The sequence below is a fragment of the Mercenaria mercenaria genome, chromosome 5, assembly GCF_021730395.1.
Source record: "Mercenaria mercenaria strain notata chromosome 5, MADL_Memer_1, whole genome shotgun sequence".
Lineage (NCBI taxonomy): Eukaryota > Metazoa > Mollusca > Bivalvia > Venerida > Veneridae > Mercenaria > Mercenaria mercenaria.
In genome coordinates this window covers 23878751-23900685 of record NC_069365.1, presented here as the reverse complement: position 1 = coordinate 23900685, position 21935 = coordinate 23878751, and the positions used below count along the sequence as shown (strand labels likewise).

The 21935-nt window shown below is 34.0% G+C and overlaps 2 protein-coding genes across 4 annotated transcripts in view; both read right to left on the bottom strand.

The window, feature by feature from the left end:
- Window positions 1–605: 605 nt before the first annotated feature.
- On the bottom strand, window positions 606–15249 carry LOC123556660 (uncharacterized). 2 transcript variants are annotated; one of them, XM_053542922.1, is made up of 7 exons: window positions 15136–15249; window positions 14037–14225; window positions 12898–13361; window positions 11989–12193; window positions 11120–11206; window positions 7911–8000; window positions 606–7390 (listed from the first exon to the last, which is right to left on the bottom strand). In XM_053542922.1, the coding sequence occupies exons 2-7, from the start codon at window positions 14223–14225 to the stop codon at window positions 5687–5689; spliced, it is 2739 nt and encodes a 912-aa protein (XP_053398897.1). In that variant the 5' UTR covers window positions 15136–15249; the 3' UTR covers window positions 606–5686. The 2 variants fall into 2 exon arrangements, with proteins under 2 accessions (XP_053398897.1, XP_053398896.1); XM_053542921.1 differs by lacking the exon at window positions 15136–15249 and adding an exon at window positions 14753–14931.
- Window positions 15250–19522: 4273 nt separating this feature from the next.
- LOC123558828 (glycine receptor subunit alpha-2-like) overlaps window positions 19523–21935 on the bottom strand; it is a 33381-nt gene continuing 30968 nt past the window's right edge. For both annotated transcript variants that reach the window (XM_053542923.1, XM_053542924.1), the window contains exons 8-10: window positions 20915–21285; window positions 20658–20723; window positions 19523–20007 (exon numbers count right to left, since the gene is read on the bottom strand). In XM_053542923.1, the coding sequence (XP_053398898.1) occupies window positions 19852–20007; window positions 20658–20723; window positions 20915–21285 (593 nt within the window). In that variant the 3' untranslated portion in view covers window positions 19523–19851. The remainder of the gene's footprint in view (window positions 20008–20657; window positions 20724–20914; window positions 21286–21935) is intronic.

The window sequence follows — 21935 nt, the reverse complement described above, 5'->3', positions numbered from 1 at the left end:
GTTTCTACTGTATCCTGTATGTACATTGTCGTTAACCATATCTCTATCTATTACAGGATTTTCTGGTTTATGAGTCATTCTATGACTTATGCTGTTTGATACAGTTTCATTTGGCACTTGATCTTTTTCAATATATTTATTTGTTTCAGCTTCAGTATTCTGATAATGGATTTGTTCAGGGTATACTTTGAAAGTATCTCCAATTTCATTGGTAGATATTTCTTTGTGTACAGTAAAGTCTCTTGAATCAGTATGTTCATCTTTATCATTTACAAAACCATCCTCATGTCTGAATGACTGCAACATTATATCAAGTCTTTCAATTTCGCCTGATAAATTGATTTCTTTCTCTGGATTTTCTACACCTGAAAGACTCTTTGCAATACTTGCTTCTTCGTATGTTGAATTACAAAGTGCTTCTCCCTCTTCAAAATCTAACTCATCTACAATTGCTAAATTATCCAGGGGTAAACCGTGTTCGCTCAAATACTCATATATACTTTCTTCTTCATTTGGGTTTATATCCTCTTTATCTTCTCTGTCGACTCGCAAGTCTCTCCTTTGTTGTATTAGCAATTCTCTTTGCATTTGAAGGTTTTTCAACCTCTCTTGTTAAAGCATTTTCTCCCTTTCCTTTACTTCTTCCTCCTTTCTAATGGCTTCTTCTAGAAGTGCTTGTTTTCTTCTCCTTTCTAACGTAAGTCTGCGTAAATCATACGGTGAAATATATTCAGCCATCTCTTATATATTCTAAGTTCACAACAACCTTTCACAATGTCACTATCAATTTCACCAAACCAACCGATCACTATACTGTTATACACGTTTTCTTTATTACGCTTGTTTGTGTTCACTTTAGTTGCGACTGATTATGCAAAATATCACATCACATTCACTTTATTTTTATCACTTCACACAATATTCTGTTCAAAACTTGTTCATATAATACCCGGAATTATATGCAAATGTTTTATTGTACCACTAAGTGTCTAACTCCTTTACTGAATTATAAATTTTCAGCCTATTCTTAATATTATGTTTTCAACATATAGCTATATAAATTCCGTTAACTCCAACATTTGATATTTCACTTATGTTCCTTTTTCAAAGTGACATATTAAAGTTTTCTCAGAACTTCATACAGCAACACTTATATGCTCACTTTGATCAATACTCTTTCTATCAACTTGTTTTTATTTTCAGCCTGTACTAATTGCTTTATGTTCACTTTTCAATTTCACTTCAATTCAATTTCATTCAGTACTAAATGATCAATGATCAATAATATTTCCTTTCACTTTGCAAAGCCTATTTATTGTACATTGAGCTTTCACTTTCATTCAGTCTTCAATTTATTCTACTTCTATACACATTTTATTCAATGTATGTACTTTCAGCACTGCACTAATACTTCACGTATTAGTTTCCAAGTTTCAGCTGTTTCTTTTCAACCTTTCAAATTTCACCTATAAACGCTTTCAGCACTGTACTAATATTGACCTATCAGTTTCCAAGTTTCACTTATAAACGCTATTTATTCATTGTATGTATGTATGTATCAAATGTCAATATCACAACTTTGATTATTGTTTTATTTTTGAACTTTAAATATTGTATGTTTTATGTGTTGTCTTGAAATGTAAAAATATGTGTGTGAATTGTAGAGAGAAAAGTAACTCCTAGGATCCTTACAATATATCCTATATAACCCTATGAAAATATCAAACGATATTCTTCATAGAGGAATATAAAAGTTATTAAAAAAAATTTAATACAGAATATATACTTCTGTATATATTTAGTATACACACAAAAAAAAAAATAAATAATATTTTCTCCGACTGAGTTTCGAACGCGCGATCTCTCGCTTCGTAGTCCGACGCGCTATCCACTGAGCTACGCAGGCTGTGTTATATACACTCGATAAATATCGACCGTATTAACGCGCCCAGATTTATCGAGTGCAATCAAATAACTATCACAACTTTCCAATAATATGATTATATTAAAGAACAATGTCCCGACTGATATCGAAAGCAATGTTCTAAATTATTTATCTTCTTATAAGATATCTTTCTCTGAATTCAATCAAAAAATAATATCTTCAGAAAATAATAAACCTGTCTTGTACGAAAATTCCGTGTTCAAAATACCGCTGTGATCACATATTTGTACGCGCCGGTAATGAATTTATTATCATACAATATAAATAAATTATATCGTATGATACTACTGTATTGCTTGAGATAATACCTTGATACACACAGAAAATAAATATTAAAAAATATTGACACAAAAAAACAATTTCAAGGCCCGAGCTGGAATCGAACCAACACCTACTGTACCTCAAATCTGTTCTCAACTTTTCTGGACAACACTCTAACCGACTGCGCTATGAGTGCTTATGGATTATACACCAATAACTATAGGATTTATCGATAATATTGGAAAGGTAGTGTTTTGAAAGGCAGGTGTTAGACGTTTTATTGTGCCAGTGTACCTTTGCAAAAATTTATCAGCCGCCAACAAAACTATAACACTTAGCAGATATTCTAACTAAATTTTCAACTATAAGCATCAAATGCTATACTATAGTGTTTATTCACACAGTCACATGAGGGTAGAACCACCTGTCAAATTTGACAGCCTAGTGTCAAAATCAAGTACGTTTGTAAAATTATAAAATCTCAACTAAAACTTCTTACCAGTTACATGTATATCCATCAATATATAATCCATAAAAATATTTCTAATCCAGATTTATACACTACACACCAAATTCAAAAGTTTCAATGTTATTGTTTATGTCACACCTGTCAAAGTATCAAACTTTGAAAATCACAATGTTTCCATGGCACGAATCCATTCTATATCCGTTGACGACGACTGTGATGGCTCCAACGACGATTAAGGCCTTCAAGTACGACGACGGACCGACAAATGCTGCAGCTGCTTACTTCTTAGTTCGGGTACCCAACGATTCCAATGCGTGCGCACGAGTCAATGTTTACAAATATAGGGAATTCCTATTATCCGTATAGAACTATCCAATGGCTTGGTCGGTATATGGTTGTGACGTCACTAGTCTATATATTATCTGGGGAAATCCAGGAAAACACAGGTGTAGGGGAAAACCCAAATCTAACCTGTCCTTTTTCAAGTCTTGAATAGTCCATAATCTTAATAAGTCAAAGTATCGTAGACTTTGCTCATACTCCTTTCTTGAGCGCCAAAAGTCACGGGGGACTTTTATGTGCAATGGGTTCTGTATGAGGAAGTCTGGAAATATATATATATAATATATTTATTGCTATACAATGCCTATCAATCTATCTATTAGATAATGGCGGACAACAATAACAAAAGGGTTTACGTAAAACATTACATACGATTTCTCATTAAAAACATAATACAACTGCAGTATAAAACAATATATGACTTAACTAAGACATTACATATATAGTGTGTATTACATATTATATGAACGTACCTGGAAATATATATATAATATATTTATTGCTATACAATGCCTATCAATCTATCTATTAGATAATGGCGGACAACAATAACAAAGGGGTTCACGGGAAGGGTTATGTGACGTTATAGGATTAGTATGGTACGGCATCCGTCAGTAGATTATTGTGTTGGGATGTATAGGTCGTAGAGGAGAATGCATCATAAAATATTGGAATATCATATATAAATTGTATTGATACTGTAGACATTTGATAATTCTTATTTTATGACCTATGACATATCTCTACAAGTTAAGGACATACTCAGGTAGGTTTTCAAGATATAGATTCATGATTTATCTATAATTGTACTTTACTAGATCAATTGAAGAAAACAAAGAGACCGTTTTGCTGAATCAAATATTGATGTGGTAGTTGCTATACGACTATTGGAAGTCGTAAAAAAATATGAAAACTCGCCCAATCAGGACTTTGACATTCAAACTCTAACCGTGGTAAAAATGAGCAGCATCAAAAAAGAAAAGTTAAATGTGACATTTTATGGCATTTTTTTCACCGGTCTCAATCCACTGACCGTTGAGGCCGCGGAATTAAAACCGAACTGCCGGTATAACACGCAACAATTTTGGTTGATAGAAACAGAATAAAAATATATATCATTACGTTTACTAAATATTGACTACAAGCACAAAAAAGCGAACATTCAAAAAGCGAGGACAAGGCGTTTCAAAATAATATTTGTAATCTGAAAATGTATAAATCTACATTTCATTTTGCTAAATTTAAGTGTATTCCACACAATTGATTTTATATGGAGAAAAAAACCCCGAAAACATCTAAAGGAAAAATAAAATGAAAACAAAAAACACTTAACCTTTCAAGTAGTAAAGTATGTTGCCAATTGGCCTACTGATTTGTACTGCTAAAGTAATTGTCTTTAAAACAATATTTAATGAATGTGAGTGGTAGTAAGTTTTGGACAGCTTTCCAAAAATTAAGCAGATGTCCTTCGAGGAAATCTCATACTAATTTGCAGATAGTATTAGTTAGAAAATATATGTGTAAAGAACTTGAGCTTGTACTTAAAGATGTTGGGGTAAGAGTCCCCTGTGACTTTGTTAAATCCATACCTTCCGTTATAAACGCGGTTCGCAAATAAGTATTTTCCTGCAAGACGTTCATTTTCTTAATGTGACGACATATACTTGTAAAAAGTCACTGAACTGAGTTTTATGCTAGGATAATATTGTCTCAAGAACATAATTATAAAACTGGGTTTTACAGCACTGGTAATGTTTAGCGATATTATTACCAGGGTCGCAAGGGATATTAAAAATCTAACTTCTATATTAAACCAGTTTCATTTTCTCATTTTAAAAGGTTAATATTTCCCCGGCAAAATTTCATTTCCTTTTACAGTGTATTGTATTGACTTTAAGGTATTGGACCCGTAATAGAGTACCTCATTTTTTTAGAGTATTCAATTCCTACCATAAACCTACTTTGACTGCAATTTTTAAGGGAGAGGGGGCGGGGGGCGAAGTTCAAGCCCCACTGGGATCAAATTTTTTTTTCCATATTTTCCTTTTTTTCTAGTAAGTTTTTACTTCTTTCAAGACTTATTATGGATGTATTGTACTAAAGTGGAAAGTTTTCATTTTATAAGCGATTTCTTGCTGTTAAAAGTGAATTTAACTCTGAATCAGGAGGGGTAGAGTTGGGCATCTTTAAAAATGCTGAGTTACATGCGGTAAAAGTTTTCTGTTTTGCCTTCATTCTTGAGACTACATATTGTGGAAGAAATGCAGGTAAGTTTTACTTTTGCCCAAAGGTTATTTTTGAATGAAGTGAGCAAAATTCAGAACAGATCCACAGGATTCGACCTTAAATTTTCAATGTTGGAGTTAGATCTCTGTCTCATTAAATCTGTTTACTTGAGGCACCCTAGAAAAAAATGATATTTACAGTTTTATTTTGTGTTTTATAATTGTTTAACAATAGTTTGATTATCAAATTTAATGCTGTAACGAATTCTCTGCAAACGTTTTAGATAGTGACAATCACATTGAAATTTGTCTCTACTTCAGCTTGAGGAAATACCATAAATTATACAAAATTTACAAAAATCGGCACGGTAAAAGTTGTTAAAAATTTGCAACACAGTGCGAAACATGGTCAACTTTAAGAATATACCAAACAAATGTCATTTTTCAAACATTACTATTAGGGATCCTATACCTTAACCAGGCTACGTAGTTGCTGCACTTGTCATATAGTTGTGCACCCATGAAGGATCTAGCTGAATATGGATTTGTGTAACTATACCATATAAATGAGTCATATTCCTCTTTTGTGGGAATTAAATGAGCAGGATATTGTGCAGTAGATGTCTGAAAGTTATATGGTAGTGGTTGATAGATACCCTGATCATTGGATGACGATGACTGTGGAAACTGGGAGAATTTTGTTTGATTCTGCTGGTGACTTCCCGAATACTGCTGTGTTGGATATTGTGTCGATCCATTAAAGCTTGCATTTTGCGGACTCTGTTGGTAGCTACCAGCTGCAGGTTGATTCTGTTGGTAGCTACCAACTGCAGGTTGCTTCTGTTGGTAGCTACAAGCTGCAGGTTGATTTTGTTGGTAGCTACCAGCTGCAGGTTGATTCTGTTGGTAGCTACCAGCTGCAGGTTGATTCTGTTGGTAGCTACCAGCTGCAGGTTGATTCTGTTGGTAGCTACCAGCTGCAGGTTGATTCTGTTGGTAGCTACCAGCTGCAGGTTGATTCTGTTGGTAGCTACCAGCTGCAGGTTGATTCTGTAGGAAGCTACCAGCTACAGGTTGATCATGAAACGAATTACTAGCTACATGCTGACTCTGTTGGTAGCTATTAGCTGCATGCGGATTTTGTTGGTAGTTTCCAGCTGCATTTTGATTTTGGTGGTAGCTGACAGCTTCAGGATTGGTATCACGGTTTGTATTAACTGCATGAAGATTCTGATATTTCTTGTCAGCTGTAGGTGAGGGCTGACTCTGGTTTTTGTTACGTGTTGCAGGCTGACTTTGTTGATAGATACTAGCTGCTGTTGGCTGTTTCTGTTGAAAATTGTCATATTTTGAATCAGGAGAATGCTCCACGCTTGACTGATGTTGGGATATACCTCCATGTTTGGTCGTATGTAAGTGTACCTTAGCTTCACTGCGATATTGATTCAATGGCTGGTTTGTCTTGTGATCATTTTTTGTCTTTTCTGTAGAGTTACCAGAATGTTGTGAAGGATCCTGGTTTCGACTTGGTTGTTCATTCATTCTTGCTGGCTGCTGAAGCTTTGATTTCAGACCTTTTGTATCTGCTGAATTGTTTGTTTCCTTCGATGCAAATTTACGTTGATCCGGTGGATTTGTGATACTTTCATTTGACTGAGTTTGTTTCTGGCCTGAGTTGTTCGTATTATCTGTGTCTGTTGAACTCAAATCGGTTGTGTTGCATAAAACATTGAAGTTACCATCTGAATACCACTTTGTTGTATCAATTGGTGTTTCACTGCTAGTTAAACGTACTGATCCGGTTGGAATACCAATTCCTGCAGCGTCTACCTGGCGTGAACGAACCTTTACAGACTTCGAGCCTTGGATTGATTTTGTGCATTGTACAACACCTTTGCAAAGTACAGACCCTTCTTGATGAAGCAGAAGTGCCGGCCAAACAACATAGTCAATAACCGTCCCAGTCAATGTATAATGTTTATATTTATTGTTGTCAAACTGTTCGCCCTTTTGCACATTCAAGTGAAAAACAAGTGGGGGCTCTTGACAAACCATTAACCAACATATAGTGATGCATTCACGCACAAAATCCTTTACTTTCAAATTAAATTCTCCAAATGATGTCTTTGTATAATCCTGTAAGTATCCCTGAAAGAATTGAAATAAGAAGGCATTTTAGTGTTTGCATCATTCATTGGAAAAGGCTTTTCGCAAGTTTTTTTATATTTGTGAAGTCTAATGTCCGTGGGTTTCCGCAGGATATGTCATTCCGCAAAATTAAATCCCAACGAACATTTAAAATTTCCATTCATTTTATCTTCAAAACTTGAAATCAACTAATTCATATCCCCTAAAGTAGTCTATTTTTGGCCAGAACCATGACATTTCATGCCCACAAATTAAAATGATGGCTTATATACGCACAGGTGAAATACGACCAAACAACTTGAATTAAACAAAATATTTGAAAAAACAAAACACGACTATTTGGTACTGATTCTCTATATTTCAAAACAAGTACGTGGGGGAAAAGAGAAGAAGAAAAATGGGGTGTTTTCCAAACAACGATACCTTCAATGTTTTGATAGTTTATAAGTGTAAAATTCTAATAATCATATGGCGATTAGAGAACAAGAATGTTATGAAATATTAGTAAAAAATTACTGACCTCAGTTAAATTCCCAATGGCATCAGGGGCAGCCAAACGTTTTATCTCCTTCAGAAGCGATTTCATTGTCACAGGTAAATCCTGGCTTGTCTGAAATAAAAGCATACAAATTATTTTTAGGCGTTCATGGAATGATCACGCTCACAAATTGGTATCCCCTATATGCTACTATGAGGTTCTGAAGATCAATAATACAACAACCTATAAAGCAATATACCCATTACTCATTTGACTTCGAATAAAAATCAATACTATCGCGTATACTCTTTGTCATTAAAACTTTTGTCACCTTTTACTGACCACTGCTGCGATCTGTCTGTTATCAGTTTAAATGGAAGGTATACATATATAGTTTGTTTTATGTTGACAGTATTTCTGTATTATTCAGTGTCCAGTAAAATGTCCTTGATACATAAGGGGAGAAAAATAGAACTCGGATATATGTATTTTCTCTTTCTTTCGGATTTCTCCTTTAAATGTTCCTTGGCGGTGATACCTTTCCCATATATTTCCCGTATTGATTACCATACCACGAATGTTACCTTTAAATGTTTGCTACTTTCCTAGGAAATGATAAAAAATCATCAAATCTAACTGATGTTATGTACAAATCGTAAGATAAAAAACTTCCAATGGAATTGTTTCGCTTTAGAAAGAGCATTGCATTTACAAATAGCGGTCCATATTTTTCCATTGACAGCTTGTGTCGAATATATGTTTCCATTTTCATTTAAGCATTACTTTTTGCTATAAGTTGGATATTAAGAGGATTCAAAAAGATTTCAACTGTCATAATTGTACTGAAACGTGTTTATAAGCAAAATTGTCTCCACATGGAATCGCTTAATTAGACTTTTAATGGACAAAGTGATTTTCATTCCGTCAGACATTTTACCACTCAAGGAATGTAAATGGGTTCTGTGCTCTTGAACTGATTCTGGAGATGAGGTTCATTACGTATTACGTACCATTCAAATCGGATACAACTGACAAATCGTGTAACATATATCGCTACAATCATATATGCATGACTTATCTTTTAACAGAAATAACATGTTTGTAAAGTTAAAATTTCCAGGAAATACATGTATAAAAAATTTGCAATGTCAATATGTGATGACTCAAACCCAGCGAATACTACCACAGTAACCATTCTACGAGCATAAAATATTGATTAGTACATTTCTATTTACTAAAACACTATATGTTTCCCACTTTCTCTACAAAAAGATGTATATGCCACCAGTGGCAATACACATTTGTGAATTCATTGTTAGTACATGTCTTGTGCGCCTGTTTCCGTAAAATGATTATGTATTAATTTCTATAAAGTTCAGGGGTGGCTAACTCGAAACTTACGATATCACTGAATTTACGAGGTTATATTTACGACATTGTTAAGGTAACACTAAGGTAACACTGGTCAGTAAAGTTATAACACCAGATTATAATCCTTAGCTGCTCTGTGTAGATACATTTTAACGCAAGAATGTAACATTTTAGGACAGTGTCTTATTTGGTCTTATTCTGCTTTCGCATATGATTGACCTACTGCGAAAATGTCTGCAACTGTAGATGTAACGTCTCGCTTTATTCAAGTTCAATGTTCACTACGATCAAATGTCAACGTTTCCAATCATTGCACTGTTTTGTCTCCATTTTAAACCTAATAGACAATAGTATAAATAATTTTCAATTTTGGTATAAAAAGTTTGTGATTTTCAAATTTTAGGGCAATGAGTCGCCAATAACTTCGCTGTGGAGAATAACTTTACTCTACACTTAACGTTACTTATTAGGCTTTATTTTATAGTCTCTATAACTTTAAACAGTATCAAATCAGCGCATGATAGAGTTTAAGGTAGATCTGCACATTTAAATCAAATATTGTTCTACAATGTGTTCTACAATGTAGAATTTTATTAAAGCATATTTTTTTTAAAGCATCATTGTTTACGAAAGAAATTCAGCCAATCCGTGTGTTTGTTTTCTGCAAAACCAATTTGAAAATATTCGTTCTCTAGTCTATTTTTACAATGGGCGTTTTGGACATATCGCACTGTTGGTGGAATTTACGCGGATGGAAAAAGTCTCATAACGTAGAATTTAATTAATCTTTTTCATAGTTGTAGATTTATATACAGATGTATTTTCAATCTTACGTCCAAATGAAATGTTTTTAATTTTTCACTACTCGTCAATCGGAGTCCTTACATTGCTGATTATTTTAAGGTTTAACTATGAGTTATTTTACATCAAAACTTTTGTTATAATTAACATTAAGAAACAGTAGCACTGACTGTTTAACTTTAATGCATGGGATATGATATATTGCAGGCTACCTCTATGCTACCGTTATAACGGTTACCAGGCGTTATTTTATGTTTTAAATAGCGTTATACCGTCACTCGTGCAGAACTATCTTAATGTAACTGTGTATTTTGATAATTATTGTATGGGTTGTTGGATAGAAACTCTTTTTCTTCAAGTGTAATTTATGTCAACTGCGGAAGATAAATCACGTATTTTGTTGATCTCAACTTAATGTTTTCATTCTTTTGTATTTTAAATCAAATACATAATATAAAATGTTTAAAATATCCAAAATAACAACAAATGTTTAGACCGTTAACAATAAAACTGTATGAAAATAAAATATTTGCAGGAGTATGGGTATTTGGACGAAACAATCCAAAAGGCATAAATGATGATGTTTCTGTAATATTTCCGTAAAAAAGCTCTGGCCCAGAACCACATTTGACGTGAATAGTCATACATCTTAATCTTTAAACACCTAGTCAATGGCTGCTCTGCACAGGTTACGCATGTATAGCAAATAATCTCTACAGATGCGTTGTAGCATACGACCATTGTTTTTATTGTTCATCATTCCACAATTGAAATATTAAATACAGCCGCATTTATTCAGGCTTACCGAGAACCTGAGTACAGATACATATGTATATTTGCTTTCAAGTACACCATTGCGCGATCATTAACTAATTCGAATTTTGAGACTTTTGACATTTCGTATTATCTCTTTTGTTGGCTCTATTTCAAAAACTTTTAAACGCATTTAACAAAATTAGATAGAAGCTGATTGTTATATTGTTCCTTGCTACGCTAAATTTCGTACAAAACGCGGGTGCAGTGTTAAAGAAATTTGTAAAACTTTAAATGTAGCGTTAACAGTGTCGTTCAGACTATACCTTTTCGATCGAACTTGTTCTGTACATGGCCTGCAACAATTCCTTGTCCTGTCTTTTGATTTCTTGCGCACAATGGCTATATACTTTCTACAATTCAAATAAAATACAACGACTGACTTGCAGGACTGTGCAAGGAACTTTTTAGACACAATAAGAAACAAAACAAAAGCATTACGTTCGGGTTTGGGTTTCTGCGGTAGAAGAGTATGTGAATGTGAGATCTTAGGGAAAATATAAAGTAACAGAAAGACAGTATACAGGAAATATAATATAATTTTACTTACGAATCAGTGTGTAATGTGGTCGAAAATGGAGTGGGATGAGGAGAGGGAAACAATATGTGTTTATGGTTCTTTAGTTTTTGTTTTAATGTTTTAACACTAACATTGAAACATAGTGGGTTATTTTCGCACCATATACCAGTGAATGCTCTCAAGAACGGTTTGTGCTACTGACCGTTCGGAGGCGGTGCCCCACTTTCTTCATTCATTTGTTTGTTTCGTTGTATAACTTTGTCTTTGTATTCTGTGTACATGTAAATCACAACACATGTATAGGGTTATGAATAAGATAAGCTGTTATTATGATGGTGATATGGTGAGTTGCTAAGCAGAGTGCAATTTAAAACTGTGAAACAAACAGTGATTTACAACTTTTATCAATAGCATTAGGATATCTGGCACCATTGATCTTTGGGTTCCTAACCCTAAACAACAAAAAAGGATGTAAGGATTTGTGATAATACAGGCAGACTCTCTCCTTTAACATAGTTATCAGTTACTTTAAGGATGCATGCTGGTACCCGTATTTATTTCGTATTAAACGAATTATATAAAAGGTCGAAAAAGTACAAAATCTAAATATAATACCATTAAAATTTGAAGCAACACTTTTATCCTATAATGTTCTGATTTGTCAGGAAAGTAATCCTCTGCAACTTCGTAAGCGTCAGTCCACTGATTGTCGTACAGTTCTTGATACTTTTCTGCTAACTTAGTTGGTCGGTTATTGTCACTGAGATCGGCAATATCAGGGTTGTTATCAGAAAGCTTGTCTCCCATCAACTTACTCAGCCTAAACACAAAATAAAAAAGAGTATTGTTACATGTGCAATAATTTGCTGGGCCATTGTCACGCGTATAATACATGTTTAACGTGGCAAACATTTTAATATCATATTTTACCTTTAAACAGATAGTAACATTGCCGTTTTAATAATTCTACTCATGAATGTTGCCATTTATTCATAACCGTAAGCCGAGTCCACGCTTAATTCCAAATTATCAAGATAAATGACGTTACGTCATGACACTACCTTTATTCAGTTAAGTGTATTGTTTTTCGCGTAATTGACATATTTGTTGTGTTTAGTAATCAACATGACTTTTACGTTTTAAAGATTAAAACTTCTTATACAACGTCGTTTGATATGTACTTGTATAAATAGGTGTTCAATCAAATAAAACAGTTTCAAGCAATACGACAACTTGAGAGATTTTGCATGACGTAACGACAAATAAATGTCGCCAGCACGGCAAATACATTTTTATCGAGTTATCGTGTTTGCGGGTGTAAAAATGCCATTCTGACGCCCTTTATTTGCCGAGGTGTCTTACCGTCGTGTGAGTCAAAATACACAAACAACGTCAAACAAAATACAAGAGCAAATTACATTTAGTGGTCTAAATTTCATGTTTAATGAAAAGATGTATTCATTGTGTTGTCTTTATATATATTAACAGTTTCGCTTTCTAAATGTATATGTACATCAATGTTACCTTGATTGTGTATCCGAAAGGCTTTTTTCTAGTTTATCTTTCTCCAATTTTAAATTCTGTAGTGAGGCCGTAAGCTTTGCAATTTGCTGTTGCTGTTTTCTGATATCATTTGTAAAATCTTGTTCTTGCCGTTGCTGAAATTCTTCAGATTGTTTTACCTTTTTTAAAGCCGATTGGAGTAGCATTTCGTTGCTTTGATTGACCTCCTTGTAAGCATCTATCTCTTCTTTATGATGTGCTCGCATATTCTCTTCTTGCTCCCTTACTGATTTTTTCAATATTTCAAGTTCATGTATTTTTGCATTTGCGTTTTGCAAGTCAGCAAGTAAGTCATTGTACTGTGTTTCGTTTTTATACTTATCATCTTTAAGCTGCTTTTGCAGATCTTTGCATTCTCTCTTTGCATTTTCAAGCTGATACTGCATTTCAACAACATTCTCCGACCCTGTTCTCTCAGGAATTACCTAATATAGAAAACAGCATTCATTTCTGTTTTCTTTTTTTCTTTTTTTTCTTTTTTTTTGTTATTTGTTTACAGAAAGAATAGGTTATCTGCTTTTTTGATTATAGTGAAATTTGTTATGTGTTCGCTTATCAAGACATTACGTTATTGGAGGTGTATAAACTCTATGGAAACCCACTCAACAGAAGAAAGAAAATTTTAATACCTTTCCAAAAAAAACATTTTAAGTATTAAAAGCAAAACAATCAGACGAGTTATTTTCTCTATTAAGTAATAAGCATGCAAAAACGTAACACTTGTTGTCAGAAGTATGCATTTAACAACTTTTGTTAAACTCATTTCAACATGTTTTATCTAATAAAGTATTAAAATTGTTAGATGAGAATAATATTTTAAGTTGACAAGGATAAGTAATATTTCATTTCTTCCTTTCAAACATATAAATGTAATTCACTTCCTGATAATCGAATATTGTGCAAGGAAAGACATACGCATATACAAAGCGAACTGGTTCCAAAATTTCTGATGATTCCTCTACTTATTTTTCGCATCTGGTTTCTAGATATTAGTCGGAGCAAAGTAAAGAACTGATATTTGGAGTTTTGTACTCGCATGAAATCAAAATTGCTTTTCGTTTTGCTTATTTTCATGTTGCATCTTCCTTCATTTTACTTACTTGATGCCTTTTGAGCTCCAGCTGAAGTTTTGTGATTTCTTCCTTAGCAGGACCAACCAAGCTAACCGCATATTCCAGTTCCCTTAATAACAAATGAGACGTGTCTGCCCTAGCTTCTGCATTCATAGGTTTCATTGCAACATTTTCACTGGAAAAGTTTGGTACGTGGTCATCAGCCATTTCTGCCATCTGTATAGGTGAAAAATGTAACCCTCTATAAGATTCCGCCGATAATACTTTGTAAAAGGATATTTTGAAATCATATGCGTTTCAATATTTAATATTTTTTTCACACTATATTGAATGTATTTGAAAAGTGTAATATGCTTTCGCTGATTGAACTGAAATCAAATTCTCTTTCAATGTTCAGTTTGGTTTATACTGTATTAAGTAAACTTTGGTAAATAAAACACATACTTGTACTAACAATTTTATTCAGCTCACACAATTTTGAACGGTTGTAACGGTGAAACGATAAAATTTAGCGTAGGTCTAAACATGTTTGTAATACGACACACGTTTGGGTTTCTCTATGCTTCCGTTAAATCTACCCATACCTTTTTGTGAATTCTCATTCGGCGTCTAAATACGAGGTGTAAATAATGTTTTGCTTATCTAATTACAGGTGTTTTAAAATCTAAATAAAATGAAATAAGGACCAACAATCACTTCTTCTGACACCACATCCATTGTAGAAAATACTGATTGATATTTACACTGCATGTATTCAAATTGCTGGCGTTTATGCGAGATAAAACTTGTATGTTTATCCTTCCTGGTTGTCTGTCTTAATCACTGATGTGTATCTGCAAGAGTCAATAGTAAGGATCTACATACCTTTTTATTATTATCAGTGGTTTAAATACATCCAGTTCGTAATTACCATTGTTGTTTCAACCGACAAGTATTTAGTTGCTAATTTATTGTTAAATGCTTGAATATCCAAGTCCTGTACGGTATTATCAATCTGGTCACACACAGTAGATGAAATGGTTTAATATATATATTTGCGCGTGTGATTTAGAATGTATGGTATATTTAATTATTTTATCTGCAAAGGATAATTATGGTAAATTCACCAATTAAAGAAATAACTTACCTTCCTATATTAATGTTGATTCACTTTGAGCAGTTCATGGAAATGGCCCCTCTAACCAGGAAGGTATTTACCTTTATACTTCTTATTTCGGTTTAACCTAGCGTTATCATAATTCAAACACATGTATTTAATCACGCAATGTACACTGAGACAGCAAATAACTAATCATATGAATATGATTAGTTGTTATTTATACGTGTGGTGCGGGTTTTTTTTTTTTTTTTTTTTTTTGTTAAAGCAAATCTTAGCAGCCAGGGAAACAATGAAACACGTAGGGAATGAATGACCTAAAAGGACATAAAGTTATTGTAATTAATTCCGAGTGTTTAATTAAGAACTAATAAGTTCCCAATCGTGATTTATCGTAGAATAGCCCGTGTTTTGAGTTCTTATGCGTAAAACAAATATCACGAAGGCCGTAGAACGAAAAACTCTGGTTATTCTACGATAAATGACATTTGGGAACTTGTTATTTCGATTTTATTTGGGTTTTACGGCGCACCAACACAGTATAGGTTATATAGCGCCAAACAGGACTACAAATTTTGATTTCACATTTCATTTACATCGAAATAAAAACATGAGGTATGGAATCAAAATTTGTATACCTGCTGGAATCACAGAGTTACAGCAAAACAAAGTGTTAAGACCCTATTAGTCGACTCTTACGATCATGCAAGGGTAAGGCAGTGGTTCCAGTTCTTTTCATACACAGATCGTCCCAGAACCACATGGGAAATAACACGACATACTAGTATCAACAGTGTTAGAAAAAATGGTAACTACTTTTTACGACCGCTCTACGCACCTGGATCGGATGACGTCATTGCACGCGCATGGGTTGTTGCAGAATAACCCGAGATAGATTTTGCTCTACATGTATATAGTTTATTTGCTGGTCGTGTTAGAATTACGATTTAAATCAAATATTGACACTCAGTTTCTTGGTCGCTACAATACGTCAACTTATACTTGTTTGACATATTAGAAGAAAAAGTTTAATCATTATTTAGCTCACCTGAGCCAAAGGCTCATGGTGAGCTTTTGTGACCGCTCAATGTCCGTCATCCGTCGTGTGTCCGTCGACATTTTCTAAATAAATCTTCTTGAAAACCACTGGGCAGGATTACACCAAATTTCACAGGAATGATTCTTGGGTAGCTCCCTTTCAAAATTGTTCAAACAATTGAATTCTATATAGAACCCATGGCAACCGAAAGGAAAAACTTTAAAAATCTTCTTGTCCAAAACCGCAAGGCGTAGAACCTTGGTATGTGGCATCATTTAAAGGTCTTCTATAACAATTGTTCAAATTGTGCCCCTAGGTTGAAAAGGGGCCCGCCCCGGGGGTCCCAAATTTTACATAGACTTATATAGGAAAAAGACTTTAAGAATCTTTTTGCCTGAAATTACAAGACCCAGGCCTTTTGATATGTGGTATAAAGCATTGCCTTGTGGTTCTCTACCAAGATTGTTCAAATTATTACCCTTATGTTGCCCCAAAGACTTACATAGGAAAAAAACTTTAAAAGTTTTCTTGCCTGAAACTGCAAGGCATGGGTTTTTGATATTCGGTTTGTTGCATTGCCCAGTGCTCCTCTTCCAAAATTATTCAAATTATACACCTTGGATGAAAAGAGGACCTGTCCTGGGGGTCCCAAGTTTAACATAGACTTTCCACTTTCTACTTTCCAGATTATATTTTATATAGGAGAAAAAAATATTCTTGTCTGGAAGTTCAAAGCCTAGGCGTTTGATATTTGGTATGTAGCATTGCCTCGTGGATCTCTAACAAGAATGTTCAAATTATGACCCTTGGGTGAAAAGAGGCCCCGCTCTGGGGCTCACTTGTTAAATGAGTTTTATAGAATTGTTTTTTAAAAATATCAGATAATATTTCCTAGACTGTTTAATCATAATTACCTGATGACCCCAAGTAATTAGGGGCCACTTGACGGAGACCATGACCTACTGACCTACTTTCTTGTGTTTTTTAAGATACAGCCTTGAAATGTTGACGACATGTACATTTTTGCACACCGATCTTAAGGACGTATGCTAGAATTTGGTGCGAAAATTTTCCCAATAACAGAATTTCTTCAAACTTTGGATATTGAAGGACAATCATCTAAGAAACAAAAAAATGCAATAAAAACCATAGGTCACCGGTATCGAAAAAGAGTTATCTGCCCTTGAAAATGGCATTTCCCCAAAAAATGAGCAGATAACTCTTTTTCGAATCCGGTGACCTATGATTTTTATTGCATTTTTTTGTTTCTTAGATGATTGTCCTTCAATATCCAAAGTTTAAAGAAATTCTGTGATTGGGAAAATTTTCGCCCATCTCATATACAGGGTATTCTAGCGTACGCCTTTAAATCTGAATTTTAGCATAAATGTAACTTACTGACCTACTTTCTTAATATTTCAGCATCAGTTTGACATTTAAAACATGTAGCTCATATTAATCAGGTGAGCGATCCAGGGTCATCATGACCCTCTTGTTTATACAATTTTCATGACATATGTATGTATTAAGGTGAGTTTAGACCACACTTTGTTTCTACAGTATAAAGTAGTTATTATTCTATGTTTATATAGCTATACTGAAAAGAGAATGACTGAAAAAGTTTGCAGACGAATTATGAAAATACATTAATTCAATGAGGGCCTAAATTGTCCACCTGTCATCTTGTAAAATAGCTGTATTATATTAGTATTATCAGAATGATTTGCACGAAGTTCATGTGGGAGGAAAAAGTAGGTCACTAGGTCGTGGTGGGCCTTTTACACATCATGCATTCTTTTCAATTACATATGATATTGATCCGCTTTTATTTACACTGCCTTGTAACTTGGAATAAAGTGAGGATTACTATGCACCATTAACTAGTGAAAAAATTCAGTTGTACTTTCCAAGGCGGTGCCTAACTATGTCCCTTTATTTATTCCTTTTACTCTTGTTGTGTATATGCATTACTTTATCTGTGTATTTGTATATACACAACCATATATATACAAATGTAGGATTTTCTATGGAGGTTGCTTCTAACAAACGTGGCAATCCCTTTTGGATCTCTTTCTTGTTTTTGTTTTTTCTCTACATCTCCTCTTAATACTACTACAATTACTTCAAGTGGCTGTACACTTCCTCAGAAATAAGGAGGGAATAAACACTACAAGTATGCTTGTCAATCATCCAGTTTTATTGTCATCTATTACCAGCAAAAGTGTTTATGTCATGTAAAACATCGTTAAAATGCGTGCAAATGTTGTTATATTGATTACATTCTTCGATACATTGTGTATAAACGTCTTAATATTAGGCACGTCTATATATTTTGTAGAAATGTTGTTGTATTGTGTACAAACGTCGTAATATTATTTACATTTATTTTTCTATTTTGTAAAACCGTTGTTCTACAGTCCATAAAATAAACAAACGTATTTGTAAACATGGACGGATCCAAACGGAAGGGGAAGAAGCATTTTATAGAAATATTCCGATGGCAAAATACAATACATATCCGTAGCCCTGACCAACCTATAAACCGGGCAAGTCTATTTTATAAGTACATCAACACGACTGACCCATTTAAACGAGCTGTACGTAGTTTGTACATACGTCGTTATGTTATGAACAACCATCTTTAACTTGTGTGCTCTCCTTGTGTTATCATTTATAGAGTAAGGTATATTGTAAGCACATACAGGTATATTACTTGCATAAGAAATTATTTTGTACTGAAAGTTCTTCATGTCGTGATTTCGTTATATCAGATTATCATAATAACCGTGTTCTAAATTATGATGATAGGTTTCACTTCATGTATTTTGTGGAATATATGTTGAAGTATGTATTTGTTGATTCTGTCTTCAAGTTTTATGTTTGACTAATGTATTACATAGAATTTCCTTTGTACTATGCAACCACATATAATTTATATTGATACAGCAAAATCTCCAACCAAAATGGCCGATGAAATTGAGATAATTTTAAACAAAACGGGGCTAGGCATGTGCTTAACAAAATTTGTACATAATATACCAACGGTCGTACACAATATAACAATGTTTGTGAACAACGGGTGTACATAAAATAATACTGGCAGCATGTGGTAACACCACAAGACAGTGAAGGCGTACCATAAAACTTGTATTACTGACATATCGAGTTGCGAGAGTGGAAGAGGTATAAGGGTATGTTGATAAAGAAACTGATGGACTTCTTTTGTTTTCGTCCCTCGGCATCTAACGATTCCCCACTGCACGTCAAGTCAAGAGTAGGCGATACGCTGTTTAAAGATGTATTTGATTAGGTTTCGTGTCCAAGGAAACTGTTGAACCATGCTCAGACAGTACGAAATGGAGTGAATAACGGACAAAGTCAAGTATCATTTGTATTTAACATATTTATGGTTAAGGAACAAAGGATGGATAAGAATCATGGTTCCAAATGTATATTCCGTTGTTCATTTCGAAATAAATAAAAATCACGGAACAATGGTACACAAGTAGGCATATATCACAGATTGCAGTATCTAGCTTTACAATTCATCATCCGAATCCCACTATTTACAATAAATTGCTTAACAAATATTATTTATGTTATAGGCAAATACAAAAGTAAGTGAAATGTCCATGAAAAATATCTCAATTGAAAAAAAGATCTAATGATTCTCAAAACGGAGAGGGCTGTATAAGAAGGACATTCAATCAGTTATCGCGAGGCTCTTGGTGCGGAGCAAGACCACATACACTGAAGAAAATAATCAGAAATAAAAGAAACGACAATGGAAATAACACTCTTGATATGATATCAGTTCTCTTTGCTACCATCTGTTCGTCAGCTTTTGTTCTACTGAACGCCTTCTGAAATTGAAAAACAACCATTAATTTGGAATTTTCCCACTGGACATTGCCATGTACAATACGCAAAAATAATTAGTATGAACTATATTGTACCACACTATCATCTTAAAATCAAACCATTAAACCATTCCAATAAATTTGTAGTATTACATGCACATGATTCCATCTATATATCGCCGGGTCGTAGTTTGTGCTATTTGCAGATCAACACAGACTGGATTCAACACAGGTTTGCTAAGTAAATGTCAAAATGTTAGCAAAAATCTTTGAAATTATTTCTAATGCCATGTAAAAAACACTTATTGAATGGCTTGCCGGTTCATGTTCAAAACTATCTGCTTCGGTGGGTCGGACCTTTCGGATTTGATTTAACTTTAAAACATTCTAGCCATTCAATAAGTGTGTCCTATAGTTATATTCCATCTATTAGTACTGATTATATAGTCACTGCTGTCATGTATATATTTGCTTTTGTACCAAGCAGGTCTAAGCGCTTCTGTATGAATGAAAAGGAACGTGTTAACAAAAATAGGTATAGGTACGTAAACTTTAAAGAAATACAATCAATCTTAATGATTTTGTCCATGCATATAAATATTAATTCCTGCATTAAATATCAAACATCAAAAATAAAAAAAAACGAAACTTACAGTCAGACATTCTATAAGAGTAGATTGCTTCACTGTTGCATCATCTTCTTTTGTCTGTCCGCTTCCCTGAAGATGTAACGATCAGATATTATTAATGGCACATTCTTCCTGTGCCAATTTCTCTTCAGCGGGAATATATATACAATATTGTCCTCATGTTCAACAGAAATAAACAGAAACTTTTGTAAATTGTTGTTCATGATAAAAAGATAGAATAAAATGCAATAGAATGTTTTGTTCATTTTCTTTATACACACCGTATCATTTCCCCCGTTCTTGTCATCAGGTTTAATGGCCATCTTTGACTTCTTACGTTGAAGAACGTTGACATAGGCAAACTCCAGTAAGGCAGCAAACACAAAAAGTAAACACACGAACATCCAAACATCTATCGCTTTAACGTAGGACACAGGTGGAAGTGATTGTCGTATACCAGAACTCTGCGTTGTCATGGTGAGAACACAAGTAACTCCAAGTGAAACCCGTGCCGGTACAGCGTTCGGGTCAACCCAGAATGAGACCCAGGACAGTACCACAAGCAGTATACTTGGTACAAATACTTGCAAGAAATAGAAGCCAACTTTTCTAGTTAGAACTAGTTCTGCTTTAAGCGTCGAGAAGGTTCCAGCTGAAAGAAACATAGAATCTAATAACTTTTAAACATGCAAAAATAGGAAAATGCTAAACCTAAAACGTTTTTCCTGCGAATCAACAGGCAGGTTTTTAAAGTAGTTTGGCAGAATAGCTTCTAGGATGAATCGACTAAAACCATATTTCAGAAAAAAATAGTAGCTAAACACCTGTCAATACGTTGTATATAATCACAATCGACGTGTTTAATTTTCTGTATGAATATACTGCAGATTTAAAGACGTATTGCAATAAGCGACTGTTTTCACTCTTTAAGGTGCACATAATAGTTAAGTTCGATAATATCTTAATAAATGGATGGTGCGGGGGTTTTGGGGAACCGAGTCCAAATATGTATCATGCTGACCCTATATATTTTCGTGGAGGGTCACTGACAAACCGTATGATTAATTTGCTTTATCAACCACATATTTATAGCCTAGATCGACATGAAAATCTGCTCACCCTCCACAGATATATTAGGGGGTCACCACGTGACCACGTTTTAACCAATGAAAATGGTAGAACTTTATTAGAGGTTAATAAAAAAGAAGTTTGTTTGTAGCGATTTTCAATCTACGCTGTATTAGTTACTTTTAATTCTGGTATGAAATTGCTCAATTTCAAAATAATTTCATATTTTTTTTC